At 40.4% G+C, this 26,255-nt stretch overlaps 1 protein-coding gene and 2 long non-coding RNA genes across 3 annotated transcripts in view; 2 read left to right on the forward strand and 1 right to left on the reverse strand.

The window, feature by feature from the left end:
* mctp1a (multiple C2 domains, transmembrane 1a) overlaps window positions 1–26,255 on the forward strand; it is a 606,655-nt gene that overhangs the window by 562,936 nt on the left and 17,464 nt on the right. The window contains exons 19-21 of the mRNA XM_034170058.1: window positions 16,140–16,249; window positions 17,970–18,079; window positions 25,350–25,447. Coding sequence (XP_034025949.1) covers window positions 16,140–16,249; window positions 17,970–18,079; window positions 25,350–25,447 — 318 coding nt within the window. The remainder of the gene's footprint in view (window positions 1–16,139; window positions 16,250–17,969; window positions 18,080–25,349; window positions 25,448–26,255) is intronic.
* LOC117510360 overlaps window positions 1–26,255 on the reverse strand; it is a 903,074-nt gene that overhangs the window by 55,007 nt on the left and 821,812 nt on the right. The gene's annotated exons all lie outside the window — the stretch shown is intronic.
* Window positions 943–16,114, forward strand: LOC117510367. Its single transcript, XR_004560697.1, has 3 exons — window positions 943–954; window positions 14,245–14,252; window positions 15,796–16,114. It is a non-coding gene; the product is annotated as an uncharacterized LOC117510367 (long non-coding RNA).

Consider the following 26,255-nt stretch of genomic DNA (forward strand, 5'->3'; position numbering starts at 1 on the left):
GGCAGCTGAATTAAAAAAAGAGACTTCTTGAAATAGTTAAGTTAATTAAGTCTACACAACAAGCATATCTTCACTGTTTCATTTTAACTCCACTGTGGTAGTATACAGAAGCAACATGACCCATATCCCAGTCCAAATACTTATGGACCTGACTATAAATACAGCATAGTTTTCTCATAAATTGCAAGAAAACATTTAAAAGAAATCATGTGTTTTAGAGGTGATAATTGCTGACATGTTCTTTACTGATGAAGGTTGAAGACAAATTAAAACAATGGTGCATAAATGCTTAAACCAACATATTGTAAGTGTCCTTCTTCTTTATCCAGATCCTGAGGCACAGACAAGACAAATTAATATTCATGAGGTTGTGCATTACTCCATTTGGAGTCTGAACAGACTGACTGACAGACAGGAAGTCGACAGAAGTGTGTGTGTGTGTGGGGGGGGTACAGGCTGCAGCAGCTAAACCAGGCCAGTAGAGGACAAGACTAATGTTATCCCATTTATCAAACTCTGCCAGGCTGGATTCTGGGAAGGACAGGGGAAGGAGAGTGCAGGAACAGGAGAGCAGAGGTGAGGCAAGGTGGGATAGGAACTGGGCAGGGTGGGTGTCGAGGGGTTGGCGGGGGTCACGTGGCATTCAGCAGGAGGCGAGGAAAGGAAAGTGATCAAGCGCAGGAGGTGCGAGGTGGTAGTGATGCGTGCACGTGCGAGCACGACCTTGAGTCTGATGGAGTGGCTGGTGCAGCGGAGGTGATGAGGTACCCCGAGGGGAGATGGGTAAAGATGATCAGTGGCAAACCACCTCCTGCCACATAGATACATTACAGAGGCGCACGTTCATAAGGCCTAAACCTTCTATTTAGGGCTGGAGGCAGAGGTCAAACTGAAAACAAACCACCACCTCTCTCTGTTTTCCTCTACATATGTCTGTCTTTATCCTCGCTGTGGGTGAAGACACAAATTAGTACTGGAGTGCACCGTGTCTGCACTTCAGTCTTCACTGGAGTTTGACTTTGCCTTTTTTTTTCTTCTTTTTTTTTTTTTTTTTGGAGACATCTAGTGTGCGCACACACACACACACACACACACACACACACACACACTTTTATTCAGACCTTTGGGAATGGAACACCCTTTCACACGCCTTGCGTGTGTGCGCATGTGTGTGTGTGATGAGGGCCGGGAGGACGTGCGTTGCATCTCAACACCCTCGTTAAACAGATATTTATGTGTTTATGATAAAAACAGAGGGAGCGAGCTAAAGATGTGATCAGTTGTTGCATGGAATAAATTATTTATTATAACCACAGTTCCTAAAAAGAAGAAGAGGGAACATCTGCCTCTTTCATGTGGTGCTGTGTTGCTGGCAAGTCACCAAATGATGGTGTTGGCGGTCACAAGGCCTTTGTCTTGGTTTCTTGTCATTTCTCAGCAGAGGTGTAGTTCTCCTCAACCAGTGTTTTGTTTTGTTTTTCCTTTTTTTCTTCTTTTTCTTCTTCTTTTATTACTCCTTGGTTGTATAATGCAATTGCCCGGTGATTTTGCACTATATGGAAGATACAATTTTCTCCCACAGTGATTGTTTTAAGCCCAGCGCTTACCTACAGTACAACACAGACAAAAGTGCACGGATATTTCAGACCTGATCAGTTCTAAACGTCTCTAAATGTCACAATATGTCAGTTAGTATAACATTTAGAAACACTAGAGGAGCTTGTAAAAAATATATTTAGAAAAAAATTGGGAAACTAGCATTTCAGTCAGAAAAGTGGGCCATAGAATACTTAAAATTTAAATGCTAACCACATTTTTAAATAATGGAGTGGAACCACAGAAATGCAGATGAAATGGTCATTATAAGTGTTTGTATGAAGGTAAAAAGTTTGACAAAATGCAATTACATTTTCATGACATTGCATTTTATGTATATAGTTTGACAAAATGCAATTACATTTTTCATGACATTGCATTTTATATATATATATATATATATATATATATATATATAAAATGCAATGTCATGAAAAATGTAATTGCATTTTGTCAAACTTTTTACCTTCATACAAACACTTACAATGACCATTTCATCTGCATTTCTATATATTTTCTATTCATTTCTATTCATATATATATATATATATATATACGAGGTCTGTTAGAAAAGTAGCCGACCTTTTTATTTTTTTCAAAAACCATATGGATTTGAATCACGTGTGATTGCATCAGCCAAGCTCGAACCTACGTGCGCATGCGTGAGTTTTTTCACGCCTGTCGGTCACGTCATTCGCCTGTGAGCAGGCTTTGTGTGAGCAGTGGTCCACCCTCTCATTGTTTTTTTATTGCGAATAAATGTCTGAACGATTTGGAGCTTTGCTGCATCAATTTTTTTCCAGAAACTGTGAGAGACCTCCAGGTGGACACCGTTCGGAAAATTAATATGGCTTTCAGGGACGATTTTGTGGGGATTACACAGATTAAGGAGTGTTACTGCCGCTTTAAGGATGGCCCATAGCGTCTGAGAGCACACCGCGCTCCGAGCGCCGATCGACAGGCTGACACCCCGCTGAAACAACCAGATCATTTCCAACGTGAAGGCTTTGTTGATCCGGGACGTCGTCTGACTTTCACAAAAAGGCAGGAGACGTGGACATCAGCACTTTTTTGGCACATTCCACTGTTACAGGAGTTTTTTTCATGGAAAGAAAAGCGGAGGATTGCGCCACCGTGCTGTTCATGGTGCGGGACAAAACCACCTCTGTGTTGGTCTCACAGGACGGCTTTCAGACGGCTTCTGGTTGCTTTTCAGTCGTGTGATTATCCGAGAAATTGAGCATGAGCTGGACATGCCCCAACATGTCCTGTGAGGCTTCATCACAGCGTTGCTTTGCACCATGCGGCTCCACCGCGACGCGCGGAACTCCTCCGCATGTCTGTCTCAATGTACCGAAAAAGTGCTGAAGTCCACGTCTTCCGCAATTCCTGTGCTAGTCAGATGACATACCGGATCAAGACAGCGTCCAGTTTAGAAACGAACGGCACATTCCACTGTTACAGGAGTTTTTTTCATGGAAAGAAAAGCGGAGATAGCTAAGCTATCTTAGCTAATTATAGGCCAATCTCCAACCTTCCTTTTCTCTCAAAAATTCTTGAAAGGGTAGTTGTAAAACAGCTAATTACAGTTACGCTAGTTACAAATGATATTCTTATGGCCTCAGACAGTGGACTCATCTCTGTGCTTGTCCTGTTAGACCTCAGTGCTGCTTTTGATACTGTTGACCATAAAATTTTATTACAGAGATTAGAGCATGCCATAGGTATTAAAGGCACTGCGCTGCGGTGGTTTGAATCATATTTATCTAATAGATTACAATTTGTTCATGTAAATGGAGAGTCTTCTTCACAGACTAAGGTTAATTATGGAGTTCCACAAGGTTCTGTGCTAGGACCAATTTTATTCACTTTATACGTGCTTCCCTTAGGCAGTATTATTAGAAAGCATTGCTTAAATTTTCATTGTTACGCAGATGATACCCAGCTTTATCTATCCATGAAGCCAGAGGACACACACCAATTAGTTAAACTGCAGGAATGTCTTACAGACATAAAGACATGGATGACCTCTAATTTCCTGCTTTTAAATTCAGATAAAACTGAAGTTATTGTACTTGGCCCCACAAATCTTAGAAACATGGTGTCTAACCAGATCCTTACTCTGGATGGCATTACCCTGACCTCTAGTAATACTGTGAGAAATCTTGGAGTCATTTTTGATCAGAATATGTCCTTCAATGCACATATTAAGCAAATATGTAGGACTGCTTTTTTACATTTGCGCATTATCTCTAAAATTAGAAAGGTCTTGTCTCAGAGTGATGCTGAAAAACTAATTCATGCATTTATTTCCTCTAGGCTGGACTATTGTAATTCATTATTATCAGGTTGTCCTAAAAGTTCCCTGAAAAGCCTTCAGTTAATTCAAAATGCTGCAGCTAGAGTACTGACGGGGACTAGAAGGAGAGAGCACATTTCACCCATATTGGCCTCTCTTCATTGGCTTCCTGTTAATTCTAGAATAGAATTTAAAATTCTTCTTCTTACTTAAAAGGTTTTGAATAATCAGGTCCCATCTTATCTTAGGGAACTCTTAGTACCATATCACCCCAATAGAGCACTTCGCTCTCAGACTGCAGGTTTACTTGGACACCAGGGACAAAATTGTAGACCTGCACAAGGCTGGGATGGGCTACAGGACAACAGGCAAGCAGCTTGGTGAGAAGACAACAACTGTTGGTGTCATTATTACAAAATGGAAGAAACACAAGATGACTGTAAATCTTCCTTGGTCTGGGGCTCTGTCCAAGATCTCACCTTGTGGGGTCAGGATGATTTTGAGAAAGGTCAGCAATCAGCACAGAACTGCACAGGAGGACCTGGTCATTGACCAGAGCCACTAATATTACCAATAGTAAAACACTAAGCCGTGATGGTTTAAAATCCTGCAGGGCACCCAAGGTCCTCCTACCGCATGTCCAGGCCCATTTCAAGTTTGCCAGTGACTATCTGGATGATCCAGAGGAGGCATGGGAGAAGGTCATGTGGTCACATGAGACCAAAATAGAGCTTTTTGGTATCGATTCCACTCACCGTGTTTGGAGGATGAGAACAACCCCAAGAATACGGTCTCAACGATGAAGCATGGGGGTGGAAACATCACACTTTGAGGGTGCTTTTCTGCAAAGGGGACAGGACAGCTGCACCGTATTGAAGGGAGGATTGATGGGGTCATGTATTGTGAGATTTTGGCAAACAACCTCATTCCCACAGTAAGAGCATTGAAGGTGGGTCTTCTAGCATGACAATGACCCCAAACACACAACCAGGACAACTAAGGAGGGGCTCCGTAAGAAGCATTTCAAGATCCTGAAGTGGCCTAGCCAGTCTCCAGACCTGGACCCAATAGAAAATCTTTGGAGGGAGCTGAAACTTGAAACCTGAAAGGTCTGGAGAAGATCTGTATGGAGGAGTGGACCAAACTCCCTGCTGCAGTATGTGAAAACTTGGTCAAGAACTACAGGAAATGTCTGACCACTGTAATTGCAAACAAAAGTTTCTGTACCAAATATTAATGTCTGTTTTTCTATTTATCAAATACTTATTTTCCCCACTGTATCTGTTATCCTGTCTTTGCTAATTCTTCCACAGGCTTCAGACATTGAAATGGTGTCACCCCAAAGCATTCCTCTACTTCACTCAAATTTACAATGCTTTTTTTCCCCTCCTGAGGTGGTGTGCTGACTTTGTGTGAGGTTACAAAATCAACAAGAACACTTTCACTTGCCCTCGGGGAGCCACATATTAGCATCCTGTCACATTTTATATGACATTTCAATTTTTAGTGCGCTGCCACAGTGAGAGAAGCAAAAGAAAAACAGGTGCAATTTTAGCACAGCAGCAATGAGCAGAAGCCACTTGTGGTTCAGAGTCATTTTGTGGCGTGATGGGGTATTGGCTGCCACGTTATAACGGTTAGCTTTATCATTTTTATGGCGTAACCCAGCAGGGAGAACAGCGTGATCTGAGGTTAAAACAGTCTCAAACGGCTCTCCGTTTCCACCCAGTAGATATAGGACAGATATTTGAGTCCATAGTAATAGGCTAAGTCCTCTGTGACCTCTCTCTTGTTTGGCTCTAGGCCTTGGGTCAGTGAAGAACGAACTGTCTTTGCAAAGTTTACAACTGCTCACTTTGCAATTTTGCATACGTGTACTCTGCTGTGATGGAATCTCTCTGAAAGAGGAACGGAAGAGCAGCATGCACAACCGCACTGTGCATCTTTGTTAAATATTTCATTGTGTTTCAAATAGTTTACCACATTTGTTTACCGCAATTTACTACTAAGTGCGATGTGGTTAGCCTGACGTGGCTGTGTGTGTGTGTGTGTGTGTGTGTGTGTGTGTGTGTGTGTGTGTGTGTGTGTGTGTGTGTGTGTGTGTGTGTGTGTGTGTGTGTGTGTGTGTGTGTGTATGTGAACAGCTCACATCACTTTAATGAGTCAGTCTCTCTCGCTCTCTCTCTCTCTCTCTCTCTCTCTCTCTCTCTCTCTCTCTCTCTCTCTCTCTCTCTCTCTCTCCTCATGGGAACATTCCCATGGTGCACTGTGCTGTGGCTCCGCAGAGAGCTGATGGGTGCTTCGCTGAGATATTACTCTGGTCACATCCAAACAATGATGCAAACTTTGGACATAGTCACACAAGAAGTGTTTATTCTCTTTAACCAGCACATGTGTACATTTGAAACATGCAACTCTGCCAACAACAAGCTGCAGATCATAATTTTTTTGTACTACCAAGCTGCTGAAAATTAATTGACAGGAAACAGGTTTCCTCAGTTTGTACTTTTTGTACTTTCCCCAGTTTGTACTTATTTCATCACGTGATAAAACGATTGTCTCAATTCTACTGGCTTCATACTGAACTCACTTTTCAATGGGTTTGGCACTTTGACATACAGAAGAAGGATAAACAACAAGCCAAAATTTTCTGAAGATGCATACCTCGCTATGTTTTAATCCATCCATCCATTTTCTATACCCATTTACTCCAATTAAGGGTCACGGGGGCTGGAGCCTGTCCCAGCAGCAGTGTTTCCAGTTACTACTTTAATAGTTACTTTTTTTAGTTAGTTTATACAGTTACTTTATTTTCAGCTGCCCGCAGGTTGCTGGCATATATATATATATATAAAATTTTTGCAAGATGGTGTACATAGTTGTAACACGATTTGGTGATATTTATTATTGATTCTGGACAGCACTTCTATATTCACAGACAAGACTAGACCAAAACATGATCTAAGTACTACCAGTTGCACATTACCGCCTGTGGCCTTTCTGTGTGGAGTTTGCGTGGTTTTCCTCCGGGTTCTCCGGTTTCCTTCCACATCCAAAGACATGCAGGTTAGGTGGATTAGAATCTTTAAATTGTCCATAGGTGTGCGAGTAGGTGTGAATGTGTTTGTTTGTCTCTTTGTGGCCCTGCGATAGACTGGCGTCCTGTACTGGGTGTACCCTGCCTAGCGCTCTATGACTGCTGGGATAGGCTTGAGCCCCATGCGACCCTTGATGGACTAAGTGGTTGAAGACGTATATATATATATATATATATATGTGTGTGTGTGTGTGTGTGTGTGTGTGTGTGTGTGTGTGTGTGTGTGTGTGTGTGTGTGTGTGTGTGTGTGTGTGTGTGTGTGTGTGTGTGTGTGTAAATTCTGTGTGGCAGCTGTGGTTGGCAGACAAAAATGTACAATTTAAAATGTGTAAATACCTTTACAGAAAATGCTGTACATTTTACACTATAAAACTGTCGTAATTTGCAAAATGTAATAAAAGGACAATGGGACATGAACAGCCTTGATCCAGTGATATTCTGTTTGGGAAACAAGCGCAGTAACTGCTTGCACCTGTTGATATTTAGCCTACTAAATTCTAAACAGACATGATTTTTTTCAGCCATTTTCACATATTAATATGGCCATATAATGTGCAGAGTAGTTCCCATTGTGCTACAGTACAGTGGTCTAAACAGTAAGCATGTTTCTTTTCCAAACGAAATATCCCGGGGTCAAGGCTGCCTTATACAGTTGGCACTGTGTTAGAAAAACCAGATCAACATCTGGATCCCATGGCAAACCACTTATGGTATCCCTGAGGAACATGGGATCCGCACATCAAAATGTCATTGAATGGGATCCACAGTACAATAAATAAAAGCTGCATTTAAATTCTACAGAAATAATTAGTTAGATTTAGTGTTTATAAATGTAAATTTTGTAAATTACAACAGCTTTATACTGTGTAATTTACAGGTTCTTCTGTAAAGGAAATAGCATATTTTTACTGTTGTTTTTTGTTTGTTTGTTTTTTGCAGCATTCTGCCACAAAAAGGTATTTTTTCCAGTGTGGAGAAATGTATTTCCAAGACATCCGAACATGTGCCACTATATCTCAAAGGCTCTGTTGCCCAAAGTAGCCAAACGTGGCACATGGGTAGTTCCATTAGGGTGAATGATCACCATAGCAACAATAAGCTGAATTCTGTATTTCTTCAGTAACAACATTCATGAGTGCAAAATTAGACTTTGGCTCATAGAGACTGTTAATTGAGCTAGGCAAACAGTCTACAACTGACTCCATAGTACCTGTTAGTTACCAGACAAACTTCCACTATAGGTCATGAGGTCAATCAATGCATTTTACCCAGAGAATCAGAATCAGAATAGCTTTTATTCACCAAGTATCCTCAAACAATACAAGGAATTTGAACTGTAGTACTCTTTGCAAATAAAAAAATTGCAAATAAAATGTGCAGTAAACAAATGAGAAACAGACACAGTTATACATGAGGTATATGAATTAGTGAGTTTTTTGGCAGGTTAAATTGTTTATCATTGTGATGGCCTGTGGAAAGAAACTGTTCCTGTGTCTGGTTGTTTTGACATTCCGAGCTCTGCAATGTCGACCAGAGGGGAGGAGTTTAAATAGTGTGTGTCCAGGGTGTGAGAGGTCTGCAGAGATGTTACCAGTTCGCTTCCTGGCCCTGGACTGGTATAATTCCTGGATGGAGGGCAGGCTGAATTTTTATTTTTTTTTTCTGCATACCTGACAGTTTGTTGAAGGCTGTGCCTGTCATGTTTGGAGACAGAGGGAAACCAAAGAGAGATAGAGAAGCACAGGACAGACTGGACGATGGAAGTTTAAAAGATGATGAGCAGTTCCTGGGGTAGGTTGAACTTCCTGAGCTGTCTGAGGAAGTACATCCTCTGCTGTGCCTTTTTCTTGATGGAGTCTATGTGGGAGGCTCATTTCAGATCTTGGGAGATGGTGGATCTCAGGAACTGGAGAGTGCTCACAGTAGACAGTGTTGTTGAGGATGGGGGGGGGGTTCTCATGAAGTCTATCATCTCCACAGTCTTGAGCGGGTTCAGCTCCAGTTTGTTCTGACCACAGTAGAGGACCAACTGTTCCACCTCCTGTGTGTATTCAGCCTCATCACCATCCTGAATGACACCAAACTTCAGGAGTTTAACAGAGGAGTTTCCTGAGGTGCAGGCATTCATATCAAGGGAGAAGAGCAGTGGGGAGAGCATACACCCTTGAGGGGCTCCAGTGATGATTGTCAGTGTGCTGGACATGATACTCCCCAGCCTCATCTGCTGTGTCCTGTCCATTAGGAAGTTGGAGCTCCAATGAGGTGGGAGCTGACACAGAGAGGTTGGAGAATTTTTGGTGGTAAATATCGGGGATGATGGTGTTGAACACAGGTTCACAACTTTATAAGCAAAGGCCTAGTTCATTGAAATCAAAGGTCAAAACATGATTTTTTTTTTTATTATTTTATTTTGGTAATTCTCCAGAAAAAAAAAATTGAAATAGAAACTTCAGGTGTCTGAGTAATTTAAAAGCAAAATCTACATTTGAGCCTCACGGGTTACTGAGATATGAGTAGGCGTCAGTCATGTTGCTTTTGGCAAGAAAGTTTAAAATTCACAATATTATTTTTCACCAGATAGGCCACAATATTTTTGGAATGTAGATCACAGTTTATTTGCTTAGTGTTGCTTTATTGTAAACATTCAGTTTAAATTAATGTCACTGCTGCAAACCTCAAGTAGCCTTTTTCTTTCTTTCTTTCTTATTTTGGCTGAAGTACAATAAGTAATACTTAACACAGCAGCAGATATACCGTTTACAGTATCAGTTAACTTGCATTCAGACTATTTTGGATATATATGGAATCATTTTGCACCTGGCTGCAATGACTACTTTTAAACATCACTTCCTGTCCATGGCAGCATAACACATCATGGATCAACCTACAGCAGCACTGTATTAAAATGCAAGATGCTAAACTCGTGAGTAAGGATTATTACATTATCTATCTGAACAATTCAAGCCGCGCAGCTTCATCTATCAGAACGTCGTTTGTTGGAGGTAGTGGGATTTACAGAGTACTTTGACCATTGACGTGACGGCGACCTTAAAGCAAAGCAGAGGCCTCCCAGGATCTCATTTTATTAGCCGTGCCTTCAGGTCTCCAAACAAACCCACTTAGTCTTCCTGACAGACACAGGAAGAGACAGACAGAAATATAGGCCCTAAGTCTCCTGTAAAGACAGCACTCCTCCTCCTCCTCCTCCTCCTCCCGAGTGTGAGTGGAAGCTGGGTTCTGTTCTCATTACACATCACTTCTGATCTCGGGGATGAAACACACATGTACAAACACACGTGCGTCCCACACAGTATTATAAAATAACAGAGAACATGGTTTTGAAGACATGTAAATGTGTTGGGACGCTGCAGTCTGTGAAATTTCAGTGCTAATCACAAACCAGATGTGGATTCACACGGAAGTAACTTTTTTCTCTTAACTTTTTTCTTCCATCAATTTCTCAAGACCTATTCAAACAATCACATCAAAACTTGATGGAATGATCAACCTCACCATCAGAATGAACCCATTTAGTTCATGGGCCAAGCAGGTTTTCGGTACCACTTAAGGTGAATGAATGAATGAATGAATGAATGAATGAAAACTGTTTATTTCGAACATTTGATACAACAACAATTACAAGATAGATCAGTAAAGGCAACAACAAAAAAGTTCCTACTGTGTACCCAACATGTCCGAAAAGGGGTAGGGTGAAGCATCAGCTTATTTATCCCTACCCCTTCTTCCCCACAACCAGTAATACCCTTTGCCACATATACACATAGATTCCTACACACCTAAACCGATATCAATATATATATCAATATATATATATATATATATATATATATATATATATATATATATATATCAACATACATACATACACACATATACACACATATATACATATATATATACATATACACATATATATACACAAACATAAATATACACCTACACATACCTACTTACATACAAAATACTATATATTTACAAGCCGAAACAAAAAACAAAAACACCCTAACCCTCATTACCCTTCCTCCTCCCTATACCTAGAAAAAAACATATTTTTGTACCGCTGTTTGAACTGGTTCATGCTTGGACATTGCTTGAGCCCCACTCCCAATCTGTTCCACATCCTCACCCCACAGACAGAAATACAGAAACCTTTTAATGTTGTTCGTGCCCACTGATGCTTTAAATTAAATTTCCCCCTCAGACTGCAATCCCCTGATCTGTTAAAAAACATATTTTTAATATTTGCTGGAAGTAAATTGTTTATTGCTTTATACACAATTTGTACTGTTTGAAAATGAACCAAGTCTGTGAATTTTAAGAATTTGGATTGTAAAAATAGTGGATTTGTATGATCTCTATAGCCAGTATTATGAATAATTCTTATAGCTCTTTTCTGCATTACTGATAGTGATTGTGTTGTACCTTTATAAGTATTACCCCATACCTCTGCACAGTACTGTAAATATGGTAAAACCATTGAGCAGTAAAGAATGCGGAGTGAGTTGTGGTCCAGAATATGTTTCGCTTTGTTTAGAACTGAAATGCTTCTTGACAGTTTACTTTGTATATGTTTTATATGAGTCTTCCAGTTTATCTTATCATCTATTATCACCCCCAGAAACTTATTTTCATGTACCCTTTCAATATCTACCCCCTCGACTTGTAACTGAACCTGTATGTCTGTATTACAATAGCCAAATAACATGTATTTTGTTTTACTTAAGTTTAATGGTAATTTGTTTCTGTCAAACCATATTTTCAATTTTCCCATTTCTATACTGATCCTCCTCAGTAACTCCTGCAAATCCCCCCCTGAACAAAAAATGCTTGTGTCATCTGCAAATAATACTAATTTTAATATTTTGGAAACATTGACAATATCATTTATATAAATTAGAAACAGTTTTGGACCCAATACTGACCCCTGTGGGATGCCACAAGCATTGTCCAAGCATGATGTATATTCCCCCAACTTCACAAACTGTTTTCTGTTACTTAAGTAGCTTCTCACCCAGTGCAACACCAACTCCCTAATCCCATACTGTGGTGACGAAACAACACTTAGAATCCAAACTCAGTGTATCATGGCCTACACCAGAATGTATGATAACCATCCCAGGGTGGTAGGTGTAGGGGCCTAGCCAGCTAGGGGTCAATGAAGAATTACACAGAGGTCAAAATGTAAAAATGCTCCAATCATGTTAAAAACTATACAACATTATTTGTGTGATCATAGCGATTTCAAAAAGGTATAGTTTGAACTATCTATGACTGAATGTTATGGGGTAAAAACAACACAAATGGTGACAAAGGTCAGTTTCAGTTTGTACAGGGGTCAAAAGTTAAAGTTGCTCCAGTTTCACTAAAAAAATTATGCAAATTATTGTTTGGGTTAATAGGGTTCTAAAAAGGAATAGTTTGCACCATCTGTCATACTTAGTTATCGTGTTACAGGGTAACATATGTCACAAGTCATAGAATCCAATGGACCTCGACCTTGTTTGACCTTTACTTTAGAGATTAAACATTCAACAGTCAAAACTATTTCATTTAGTAATCCTTTTATTTCAACCAATAACTCATTTTTTACTGAAATTGGAGCAACTTTAACTTTTGACCTCTGTACAAATTGAAACTGCCTTTGTCACCATTCTTGCTGTTTTTGCCCCATAACTCCAGACCATTCAGTCATAGATAGTCCAAACTATACCATTTTGGACTCATTATGATCAGACAAATAATGTGGTATAATTTTCAACATGACTGAAGCATTTTTAAAGTTTGACCTCTGTGTAATTCCTCACTGACCCCTAGCTGGTTACAGCTACCACCCTGGGATGGTTATCATACATTTTTGTGTAGGCCATGGTACACTGAGGCTGGATTCTAAGTGTCGTTTCGTCACCTTACATGGTACCGATTAGGTTAAAATTGATGACTGGTTGCTTTTTGATGTTGATTAGGATTCAGATTTCTCTTATTTTCATAGTGATGTGGCTGTTTGTTGACATTCAGAACAGGTTTTGATATATATATATATATATATATATATATATATATATATATATATATATATATATATATATATATATATATATATATATATATATATATATCACACAGAGCATACATCAGCTCAGTGGCCATTTCATACAGTGACGTGTGGAAGTGCAAACAAGAGGTCATTAATTTCCCATACCCGCTTACTCCAATTAAGGGTCATGGTGGGGTGAGGGATGCTAAAGCCTATCCCAGCAGTCATAGGGCACACCCTAGATAGGACACCAGTCTATCATATAGACAGACGAACACATTCACACCTACTGTCCATTTAAGGTTTCTAATTCACCTAACCTGCATGTCTTCGGATGTGGGAGGGAACTAGAGCACCCAGATGGAACCCACCCAAACACAGGGAGAAGCAAGCCAACAACCTTCTTGCTGTGAGGCAACAATGCGAACCACTAAACCACTGTGCTGCCCAAGAAACCCAGAGATCTCAAATACACTGTTTCAGCTCTAAATTTTGTCTGTAACTGCAATAGTAAGCCCCTTTAGCTGCTCCCTTGTTTTCACCCAGGGTCACCACAGTAGATCCAAGGTGGGTCTACCTGTTGATTTGGCACATGTTTTACACCGGATGCCCTCCCTGATGCAACTCCACATTACAATATTTGATTGTTGAAGACAGATTTTTTTTTTAAAAAACCATCTGTTTAAGGAGCCTTAAACTTTCAAAAAATAGTAAAAAGCTGCTAAATAAATCATGTTTGTCAATAAATATGAATGAGTATAATATTTGACAACTTTACCTCTCAAAATACTTCATTATTATTTTTAGCGATCATGGGCAGTACAGCTAAAAATTTATGAAGTTATAATTTCATCATAAGATCTTATTTTAACATTCAAATGTGAGCTGTATTTTTTTATTTTTTTATTTATTTTTTTTTGGGGGTTGGAGGGGTTGCAGGCTATACTGAAAAAGAGCCAACTTAACATTTTGTTTCAACTGGTAACACCTGAATGAATTAAACCTTTGAAAGACTTAATAGTTGAACCAACTTGACTGAATTGTTTCATACGGTAACACCTGAATGAATTGACTTTTTTCAGTGTACATTTTTATGAAAATTCTAAGGTGCATGAAATGAGGTTGATGCATTGCAGGAATCAGAGCTACAATCATATGATAATGGCATACCCCCCCCAAAAAAGGATAGTTTATCAGTGGCGCAGGTGGTCATTCTCAGAGCTCCAGTTCTCGTTTAGTTTTCTTTCTTCCACAGATGACATCATATTATTTATAGTTAAGCTTACTGCCTGAAAACGGGGAAGTACCTGTTTTTTAGAAGGCATCAACACTGAACTTTTGTCAGCTTCTCATGTTGTCCTGTAATCTGTAGTCATACAGCAGACCGGGTGAGCCAATCAGCCTCATCTGATAGCTGCCGTTTGTTTTTGTGTGCATACACAGTTCCGTAGTACGAACAGGTTGCCGCGCTCCATATGTGCTCAGTGTGCACCGAATCTGGGAACACAAGGTTCTCCGTGGCCTTGTGTGTTATTGCTGCCTCCCACCTCCATGAGCGTTGTTTGAAGACAGGAAATAGGACTCAGATCGCAGTCCAAGGGGCATGTGGCAATGGTTAATACTCCAATGACCTCTGACCTATCTGCTCCACCCCCGCTTGCTCTCTCACACCACTCCCCTGGCCCTCAAACAGTCCCCTGAGTGTAGGCCTGAAAATAAAACGGCCTGACCCAACCCAGCCCGGCTCACCTCAGCCTAACCCAACCCAGAGCAACAGACCCAACGCTCTGAGAATTATTTGAGAGACCAATGAAAAACAGATGGACTATGAGGAAGAGGAGAGAAGAAAGAAGGGGAGTCTTGTAAAATATTTGCGAAGAAAAATAACCCAGGGACACTGTCTAATTATATCTATTTGTCTTGTGTGTTTTTGCTGCAGAGGCCATGTGGTCTCCTCGACTGCTCCATGGTTCATTTTTCATATTATCTTATCCTGGACCGAGAGCAGAAAGAAGAGTGTGGCTTTGGGGTCTCATTGGGGCCTGTGGGAGGTATTTTTGGGGCTCAGTTGGAGGGTTGTGGTGAGGTGGAGGAACCGGCCCCATGGAGGGACGTGTCTCTGACTGCTCCGCTGTGTTCTTTGGATGTAATAATCGGGATTACGCAGTTAATCCAGCAACATCCATCTATCATCTATAACGCTGCTTATGTTGCACTGCCTCTCAAACAACAACAAAGTGGCTCAAGAGCTGATTTGAAAGCTTTCTTCTTCTGCTGCTGCTGATTTGCTCAAATTCCCGTTGTCACACTATAAATTATCCGCTCCAGAGAATATTTTTTACGTTCTTTTGACTGTAATCAGTTCCCTCTTTGCCTTGTTCTGCTCTCTTTTTTTGTCCCTAAAGCATGCCCACTGATCACATCCATCCACCACCAGTCTGCATCACCTCATTGCGTCCAGCTCCACCCTGTTCAGACCTGTCACTCCCTCAGCGGGCAGCTCATTGACTGTCGCATGACTTCTCAAACTCCTCCCTTTGTTTCAGTCAGATTTCAGATTGTTTGCATATTCTGTGGTCCGTTTTCCGCAACTTGCGATCTTCTCAAGTTCTCAACCGCGAAAAGTTGAAAAGAGCTCTTTGTGGAGGGCGACACCCCTAATAAAGAAGATAATGATGTCATGGCCGGTGACATCATCTGTGTGTGCCAGCCAGCAGAACAAAAGCGGGCTCTGGCCGGGCGTGAGAGCGGAGTGAGAGAGGCAGAGCGCCCAAAGTTTGATGTATTCATTCGGCTTTCAGTTTAATTCCGTCTCTTTATTCACATATTCAAATTTTCCTGCATGTGCTTTGTAAGGAGGAAAACATCTTGATTTGTTCTGCCGACTTTATATCTTTATTACTGCCTGGAATGAAAGCAGGATATCCGGCAATTTGGCTCACCCTCTCCAAATCGTCAACGCTATTTAAAATGCATTGTTTTCACAAAGATGCCTGTACTCAGCTGCTGTCTTCTCTCTCCTCTTTCTCTCCCTCCGTCCCAACCTTGCTTTCTTTCCCCCTTTGCCTACAACTCTATCTGTCCTCCCGCAGGACTCAGAGAGAAAGGGCTTCATGAACAAGCTGTACGCCATTCAGGACGTGTGCATTAGCGTGCAGAACGCGCTGGATGAAGTGGCCTCCTATGGCGAGAGGATAAAGAAGTGAGTCGTAAGCCCGTTCTTCGGCACCGGTCCCGCTCAGCTCCGCTCCAGAGTTCTCGCCTCAGTGGGTTTTTTTTTCTGCAATGCCAGGTTGCTTGCCCCCCGCTTCCTCTTGCCAGCCTGCATCTAACTCGGCGGCACTCTCAGGAACAGCTGTCAGCGTGACACTGAGCCCTGAGAGACAAACAGCATGTTTGTCTACAACGTCTCACTTAGCCTCACAGAGCGTCCTGAAGGATGTAACTTACAAACAAAACTCACACAGGTGCTTTCAAAGTGAAGAGAAGTCTGGAAATGTTTCAGCTTTAAAGCCTTCAGCACAGATTAAAAACAAAAAAACTTTCCATATCTAGGTGACCCTCACATAATCCACCAGAAAATTTACATGTGCCATTCAACATCCTTCAGCCTCAGTTTCAGACATTCTTTAACTGTTCTGGTCCAAAATGTGATCTATTTTAGTTTGTGGACCCCTACACAAAGTAAAATTGGTCTTTATCGCCATTTTTGTTGTTTTTAATCCACAACTCCACAATTTTCAGACATGGATAGTCCAGAATATACCTTCCCAGTGTAAACCCACCCCTGCCCACCCGGCATAAAACTTGTGCCAAATCAACATGGATATCCACCTCGGATCTACTGTAGTGAGAAAAAGTGAGCACCCGAAGAGACTTACTATGATCAAACAAATATGATGGTTATTTTTTAACATGATTAAGGTAATTTTTAAATATTGACCCCTGTGTAATTCTTCCTTGACCCCTACCTGGCTGTTGCTGGGAGGGTTATCATACATATATAGTATACTGAGGATGGGTTGGAAGTCTTGTTTAGTCACCATAGTTGGTAGGGATTTGGTCAAAATTGGCTCATAGAGGAAAAGAGAAGAAATCCGTCCAATATTCATAAATAGCACCACCTATCAGAGAGCATTCTTTATTGCCACTGTGTCCTTTATTGTTAGTGGTGTATTATTTATTTATTATTACTATTTAGCAGGTAAATTTTCCAGAATTTTCAGATTCATATTTTTGTTACTGTCAGAAGTGGAATTATGACTTGTACAATAATGCTTTTGTTGTTTCTGTCTCATACACATTGTATGTGTGAATTAACATAGATTTTATTTACATGAAATGTTCTTCAAAATACATATTTGGACTTTCACTACAAATAAATTACAAAGTAAATAATAATTATACACCCACCTTGTTCCATTGGGTGTCACGATGAGTAAAAGCATTTCAAATTAAAATGAACATTTGTTGCATGTACACTCTAAAAAAGAAACTGCTATCTCAACGAGAAAAAGTGATGTAACAATTTGCATAGATTTTTTTTAAAGTTATTTCAACTTAGCCATAGCTGAGTTAATGCCACAAGACTCCTCTAGTTAAGTTGAAATAACGTTAAAAAAAAAAAACCTCTATGCAAACTGTTAAATCACTTTTTCTCATTGAGACAGCGGTTCTTTTTTTAAGAGTATAGTTGTTCAATGTCAAAGTGGCTTTACTGATTAAAATGTGTATTTTGAATTTGGTTTTACACAGCAAAGCTGACCTGTAAGTTACTGTGATTCCATTTGCTCCTCCATGCGTCGAGTGCAGGGCGCAGGAGTTCAGTTTATTTTGGTTGAAAAGTTTTAAAATGCCCTTTCTGACTTCCTCTCTGATTCTATTTCTCAGCACGTATTTATACTGTTTTCCTCTTTTTCCAGCACTTTTAACTGGACTGTGCCTTTCCTAAGCTGGCTGGCCATCGTGGCTCTCGGAGTAGCCACTGTCATCGTCTATTTCATCCCTCTACGATACATTGTGCTGGCCTGGGGTGAGCTGAAGCACACAAAGCTGTTTTTTTTTCCTTTCAGGGATAAAAAAAAAGGTGTAATCTTCAAATTGAACTTTCAATGTAATGCTCTGACTTCATAGACTTAATAAAGATGGAGCATTTCAGAGTTGATTCTAACTCTAAAAGTGTTAATTTAACACTGTGCGTTAAACCCTGCACAGTATTGGAGATGTTTCTCTGAGAGGATTCAACTCTCCAGGGGCTTCATGTACAAAGACTTGCATGAATTTCCTACTGAAACATGACGTACACCAAAACCCAGCAACTGCTGTAAGCACAAAAATATCCAGATGTATCAAAGTGTGTGTACGCATGGATCCAAGCACATTCAGTTTGTACATCCCAATCAACGAGGAATTGAGCACACATGCACATGCACCAAGCTCCTCCCTTTCCACACCTTTATTTAAATATACAAATTTATTTAAATAGTTTGGTTGTGTTACTTGCCAGTACCACAAGTGTGGAGTGTAGTGTGTTGGATGCCATCCGCCATTGTCTCTATGTTGTTGTGTGTAAAAATTAAAGCACTTTTACATGCAGCATGCAAAAACAACGAAAGCTATGGCTCAGTTGCCGTTCTCCCACGCAACTCACCGTAATGTAAAATGAAAATGGTGTTTCTGTGTGTGTAAATGCTGAGGCCAGAGCAGCGCACACACACTGAAGTAAAAAAATAATATTAGGTTTGCAGTGAATGACAGTGTGTTACACACGCGTTTACTGACAAACACAACACAGGGTGACAGTCGGGGGGGGCTTGTTAAGAGTTCTCCAGTTTCACCATCAAGAAAAAGAAAACAAATTAATAATAACAAAAACATATTGGAGTGTGCACATGCCCAAACGTGCCCGCTCTGGTTTTTGTTCGGAACAATTATATGAATAAACCTTTTAACCTGCAAGCATCCATCCATCGCACACCATGTCAGCCACTATCCTGATGCGCATTTGCGCATCATTTATGATTTGAACATTGATGGAATGAAAATGTTTCCTAATAACAAAAACAAATTCAGCATGTGTTGGCGCCTTCATAGCAATATGTGTGCAGTCAATAGCTCTGATTACATTAGGGAAACCTGCTCTCACTGCAAATTGCACTTTAATGTTAGAATGTGATGGACCTGCATGACATTCAGATGACTGTGTTCCACACAGCTAGCATGGCTAGCAGAGCTGACGAGACGGTCGGTGACGAGGGTCATGCTCGTTCTGCTCTCTCCTGATTCAGGAAAAGAAATTCAGTGTCTCCTGCGTGATTATTTTCTGTGTTAACTGAGTTTTTCTCTTTCAGGTCCAACTCTGAACAACTCTGACAACATGTTTACAAATAAGCACGTCAACTAAACAATATTATTTGATGATAATGAAAATTATCTTTGTTGTGCTTAACAAAGTGGTGGCTTCAAATATAGCCATCGGGTATTGCGAAGACTTTGTGTCCGTCCGTCAGTCTGTGCTCAGCATAAGTCCAGATTATTGACATCACAGGCTGGTCTAGCTAGCTGCAAAACTCTGTTTCGTTTGTGTGTAAATATAATCTCTTTGTCATATATTATGTAAAAGGTAGTGAGAATAAACACTTCTAAAACTGAAAACATTGTTTTTGTAACCTGATAACACCTCTGGAGTGATTTAGAAGACATTTTGCGGATGTGCATACAAACCTCCGCTAACTCAAAGCTAACTTTGGCTCTTGCCAAAACCTTGTGTACACACACACACGTAGATGCCGTTAAAACATAAATATTATACAATTATAGACTTTTGATGAGGTGTACCCATGATTATGCGGACCTGGACAGGATGGGGTTCACAGAGGCCTTGAAGTGAACCCCATCCTGACCAGATCCACATAATCACGGGTACACCGAAATCAAAAGTCTATAACTGCTTTATTATATGGTAAACAAGAAAACTGGGAGACTGTCAAACATACTAAAACTGAAAAATCAATCTCAAGTTTCAACTCTTTATTATTACTGTCATACTGTACCAACTGACATCCCATCGGTCGACTGGAGATGCCTGTTAAGTCCATGACGAAGAGTCATCAGGCTTGTTTTCTTATAAAGTTCGCCATTCGCCTGTCTAGCTTCCACGTAAAATTGATCGAGTACTCCGTCAAGCATCCGCCTGTGATATGTTTCAAAGTTGGGCGCATGTCCCTTTTCAGTGACGTACTTGCAAAACAGGTTGGCTGCTGACTGTATATTTCTGCATTCTTTCTTTGCATCTTTTTCCTGTAAAATTCATTTTAAGTCAGCGTCGCTAATAGACGCAAACCTGTCTTCTGCCATCTTGTCAACAAACTGACAGCCAAAGTAGGCATTGTATCGCGTTATCTAATTGGTCGTTATCAATAGAAGGCGTTGTTCGATTAGCTAGCGCGACACTGCATGCGAGGTGTACTCGTTTCGCACGCACGGTCTACTTGGCTCCACCAGCGGTCAACTTGGCATGTGGTACAGCTCAGAAAGTGGCGAATGGGCCACTCAGAAGTTGGCAAAATCCCATACCATATAATAATGTTTATGATTGACTGAGCGATAGAGTTGCTTTATTGAACATGTACAAATTGTACGTAAGACAATAGGATCTTAGTAATTAATTAAACAACTGCAAATTATAATGAAGACAATGCTCATACGGCCGAAGGTATTTTAGCATTGCGTTAAATTTATATTTTGCACTGTGGAGCACTTTTTCTGAAATACATTTCACAAATGGTCCCGTGAGGCATATTTGAAAGTATAAAAACACAACCAATATCATATAGATTGGAGGAGTTGTTGATCCAGTCACTACAGTTTGTGTCTAGCTTATGCAAATCTGTGTTTACTATGGACCCTGGAAATTTGTTCATCAGATTTAGAAAGGTTTCTCCACATCCAGCAGAAAAAGAACTTTGTTGGCAGAAAAGGAAAAGCTCCTACAAGTTCTCAATACATATTGAAGAAAAATCACTATAGAATCCCAGTTCAAGACCACCCATGCCCATTCTCCATGTAATGTGGATTTTCATCAGGATGGGCATCCGGCGTAAAATGTGCAAAATCAAATGCAGACCCCAAACGAAAAAGGGAGAAGTGTCATGTTTAGGCCGTAGTCCTGCCCTGTGTCATGTTTTTCCTCTGTCTTCATCTTTGCCACATCTTTGATCCTCAGGTTTAATTTTTTTATTTGTTATTTGTAGTCTCTGGTTTAGTTTTCTGTTTATTATGCATTTTCGGTTTATCATATACTTTAGCCTTGTCTCTCTGTTTATATTACATTTCTTAGGTGGTCTATTCTATTGTAGTTTCTCTTCAGCTGTGATTTTCCATATTGTATCATTAATCTCATCCTCTATTATCACTATTGCCACATGTGAGTTCTATTCTATTCTATTCTATTCTATTCTATCTATACTCTATTGAGCCGAGTATTCCTTTAACTTTAACTAGTATTGACTTCATGACTTTCTTTGCTAATAAAATTTTAACTATTGGAGAAAAAATTACTCATAACCATCCCAAAGACGTATCGTTATCTTTGGCTGCTTTCAGTGATGCCGGTATTTGGTTAGACTCTTTCTCTCAGATTGTTCTGTCTGAGTTATTTTCATTAGTTACTTCATCCAAACCATCAACATGTCTATTAGACCCCATTCCTACCAGGCTGCTCAAGGAAGCCCTACCATTATTTAATGCTTCGATCTTAAATATGATCAATCTATCTTTATTAGTTGGCTATGTACCACAGGCTTTTAAGGTGGCAGTAATTAAACCATTACTTAAAAAGCCATCACTTGACCCAGCTATCTTAGCTAATTATAGGCCAATCTCCAACCTTCCTTTTCTCTCAAAAATTCTTGAAAGAGTAGTTGTAAAACAGCTAACTGATCATCTGCAGAGGAATGGTCTAATTGAAGAGTTTCAGTCAGGTTTTAGAATTCATCATAGTACAGAAACAGCATTAGTGAAGGTTACAAATGATCTTCTTATGGCCTCAGACAGTGGACTCATCTCTGTGCATGTTCTGTTAGACCTCAGTGCTGCTTTTGATACTGTTGACCATAAAATTTTATTACAGAGATTAGAGCATGCCATAGGTATTAAAGGCACTGCGCTGCGGTGGTTTGAATCATATTTATGTAATAGATTACAATTTGTTCATGTAAATGGGGAATCTTCTTCACAGACTAAGGTTAATTATGGAGTTCCACAAGGTTCTGTGCTAGGACCAATTTTATTCACTTTATACATGCTTCCCTTAGGCAGTATTATTAGACGGCATTGCTTAAATTTTCATTGTTACACAGATGATACCCAGCTTTATCTGTCCATGAAGCCAGAGGACACACACCAATTAGCTAAACTGCAGGATTGTCTTACAGACATAAAGACATGGATGACCTCTAATTTCCTGCTTTTAAACTCAGATAAAACTGAAGTTATTGTACTTGGCCCCACAAATCTTAGAAACATGGTGTCTAACCAGATCCTTACTGTGGATGGCATTACCCTGACCTCTAGTAATACTGTGAGAAATCTTGGAGTCATTTTTGATCAGGATATGTCATTCAAAGCGCATATTAAACAAATATGTAGGACTGCTTTTTTGCATTTACGCAATATCTCTAAAATTAGAAAGGTCTTGTCTCAGAGTGATGCTGAAAAACTAATTCATGCATTTATTTCCTCTAGGCTGGACTATTGTAATTCATTATTATCAGGTTGTCCTAAAAGTTCCCTGAAAAGCCTTCAGTTAATTCAAAATGCTGCAGCTAGAGTACTAACGGGGACTAGAAGGAGAGAGCATATCTCACCCATATTGGCCTCTCTTCATTGGCTTCCTGTTAATTCTAGAATAGAATTTAAAATTCTTCTTCTTACTTATAAGGTTTTGAATAATCAGGTCCCATCTTATCTTAGGGACCTCATAGTACCATATCACCCCAATAGAACGCTTCGCTCTCAGACTGCAGGCTTACTTGTAGTTCTAGGGTTTGTAAGAGTAGAATGGGAGGCAGAGCCTTCAGCTTTCAGGCTCCTCTCCTGTGGAACCAGCTCCCAATTCAGATCAGGGAGACAGACACCCTCTCTACTTTTAAGATTAGGCTTAAAACTTTCCTTTTTGCTAAAGCTTATAGTTAGGGCTGGATCAGGTGACCCTGAACCATCCCTTAGTTATGCTGCTATAGACTTAGACTGCTGGGGGGTTCCCATGATGCACTGAGTGTTTCTTTCTCTTTTTGCTCTGTATGCACCACTCTGCATTTAATCATTAGTGATTGATCTCTGCTCCCCTCCACAGCATGTCTTTTTCCTGGTGCTCTCCCTCAGCCCCAACCAGTTCCAGCAGAAGACTGCACCTCCCTGAGCCTGGTTCTGCTGGAGGTTTCTTCCTGTTAAAAGGGAGTTTTTCCTTCCCACTGTCGCCAAGTGCTTGCTCACAGGGGGTCGTTTTGACCGTTGGGGTTTTTACATAATTATTGTATGGCCTTGCCTTACAATATAAAGTGCCTTGGGGCAACTGTTTGTTGTGATTTGGCGCTATATAAATAAATTGATTGATTGAAATTGATTGGTGTTCTAGCTTAGTCGGTCTTTTCTTGTTGTTATCACATTCAGTTTTATCACTTTAGTCATTGGTAGTTTTATCCATTATTTTTCTGTTGCTTACATTTGTTTCTGTGTTCCTTTCACGTTTGGATTTTCTGTATTTTTATTTCTTAGGAGTTTGGGATTTGTCTTCACTGTTGGTTCTTGGGAGAACCACTGTCACATTTCTGCTGCCTATGTCAGCCACACCCACTTGTCACTCTTGTCTCCTGTCTCACCTTTGTCTCGTCTGGCAATGCCTTCTTTCCTGCACCTGCTCCACATCACATCCTGATTACCCTCAGTATTTAAGCCCTGTGTTTTTCACTGTTCATTGCCAGTTCATTGTGCTTCCTGCCTTGTGCTTTTGCCCTCGTTCCAACCCTTCCTCATAGTAGAGAAGCTTGAATCTTCGACTGGACTGGGTTGCTTGACGTGAGGACGTTTCGCTTCAAATCACAGAAGCTTCCTCAGCTAAAATTCTTGCTCTGGTAGTCTGACTTCTGTCTTGACTCTTGTAGAGAAGAATAACCAGAAGCCAACAAAAGCTGGAGTTTTTTAACTTAACCAGACCCCACCTACCGAGAGGCTGACTGCTATAGGCTAGTGAGTAAACAGTAGCTCTAATTAGCACCTATTGTGCTCTAGTTAGCACTCTCCTAATGACAGGACGGAAGCCTCCCCTGATGGCTCCCTTTATGACTCTCTCCTGATGACGTGAATGACTCATTACCATGAACAAAAGACTGAAACTGCTTTGACGTCCTCACGTCAAGCAACCCAGTCCAGTCGAAGATTCAAGCTTCTCTACTATGGAAACCACCTGGACAACTGAGAGCCTACACAGAAAACCCTTCCTCATCTTGCCTTAGCACTGCATTTTTTTGTGCTCGACTCTCGCCCGTTTTTGACCATGTCTTAGCCTACACCAGTGAACCTGCTTCTCCGTGTTTCATCCTCGCTCATTGTTTGACCACATCCTGAATTGATTGACTTCTTGTGTATCGACCTCAGCCTGTTTTGGATAAAGCCTTTTTCTTAACCCACATCCGAGTCATGCATTTGTGTCCATCCGCCTGCCATGCCACGTCATCCCAGTTCCTGACAAGAAGAAGAAAATCTAACTTTTACTATCTAAAATCAGTTATCCTCTGCCTTACCCAATATTTTGACAAAATTTTAATGTTGCATTGGAGGTTCTGAGCAGTGTCTGTGCAAGTCTAGGTAACTAAAACTAAATATCTATATCGGGGATCCTACCCTGATCCTGGAGAGCAACTGCCCAGTCACACCTGGTGAATTAAGTCTGGTATATTCCAGCTCTTGACTTTCTGAGTCCACCTGTCTGAGTTAATTAGCTGTGGGAAGAGCAGGACGAGTTGGGAAACATATGGGGCAGGTGCTCTCCAGGAACAGGGTTGGACACCCCTGATCTATGTAAATACACGTTCAGAATAACAGCGTGCTTTTTCCAGTTGACAAAAACAAAATATGCCTTAAAATACGCTGAGTCATTCCATGACCTTTCACTGAACAGACTACACCAGTTAATGATAAAACAATGTAGTAACAACTGTAATACCTTAAAATACACGGTATGCTGTACATGCATCATACATATTTCCACTTTTTTTCCTCTGTCTCTCTCTCTCTCTCTCCAGGTGTGAATAAATTTACCAAGAAGCTACGAGACCCTTACACAATTGACAACAACGAGCTGCTAGACTTTCTGTCCAGAGTACCCTCAGATGTACAAGTGGTGGGTAAAGTTTCTGCGTTCAACTTTTTAGCCTTGATTTTGTCTGTCCCCACTGAACCTCAAGTGTCTTTTTCTCATGTGTTCTGTCTCATAGCTTTTCTTGGTCTTTGTTTTTTCATTTGTCTGGGTTTTGTGCACATCACCGTTGTACTCTTCACGTACAATACAAGGCGATCCATCATTTTTATGAATGCAAGCAGCACATTTTCATGGTTATGTGTTTGCTTATTAATACCTTCCAAGTTGATGTCACTTTCTGTTGGCAGCAACAGAAAATACAGACCTGTGCAGAGATTTTAGCCTTCTGAACCAAAAGACTTGATACTGCACCTGGCATTGTATCTATGGTTTTTTTCTGTATCAGATTTGTAGCCTGGTCTGGCCTAGAGCTATTGGGTCAGACCATGCCTAGTGCGTCTTGGTTTGTGACCTAGTGTAATAGATTTCACTGTATTTTGACAAACAGACAAAAAAAAAAAAGACAAACCTGGAGCAACTAATTCTACACCTGCTCTCAAGAATGAAAGCTTGAGATGTCAGTATAACTATTTGCAAAAAAATTTTTGGAGTCCTATGAGCTGAGTTTTGATTATCTGTGGCACATGATCTAAAGCACATAATGCAAACACATTTGGGCAGCATATGCAACTGCATTTTGGTGTTTACAGAGTGCATAATCTCAAGACAAAGCAAATTGCAGGGTGTAAAAGGGTTGTATTTAACCAATTAATTACTCACATGTTTGTTTTGGGCATAACATTAGAGGTTTTCTGGCAAGTAATGGTTCTGCAGCAGTGTTTCAGAGCAC

The sequence above is a fragment of the Thalassophryne amazonica genome, chromosome 5, assembly GCF_902500255.1.
Source record: "Thalassophryne amazonica chromosome 5, fThaAma1.1, whole genome shotgun sequence".
Taxonomy (NCBI): Eukaryota; Metazoa; Chordata; class Actinopteri; order Batrachoidiformes; family Batrachoididae; genus Thalassophryne; species Thalassophryne amazonica.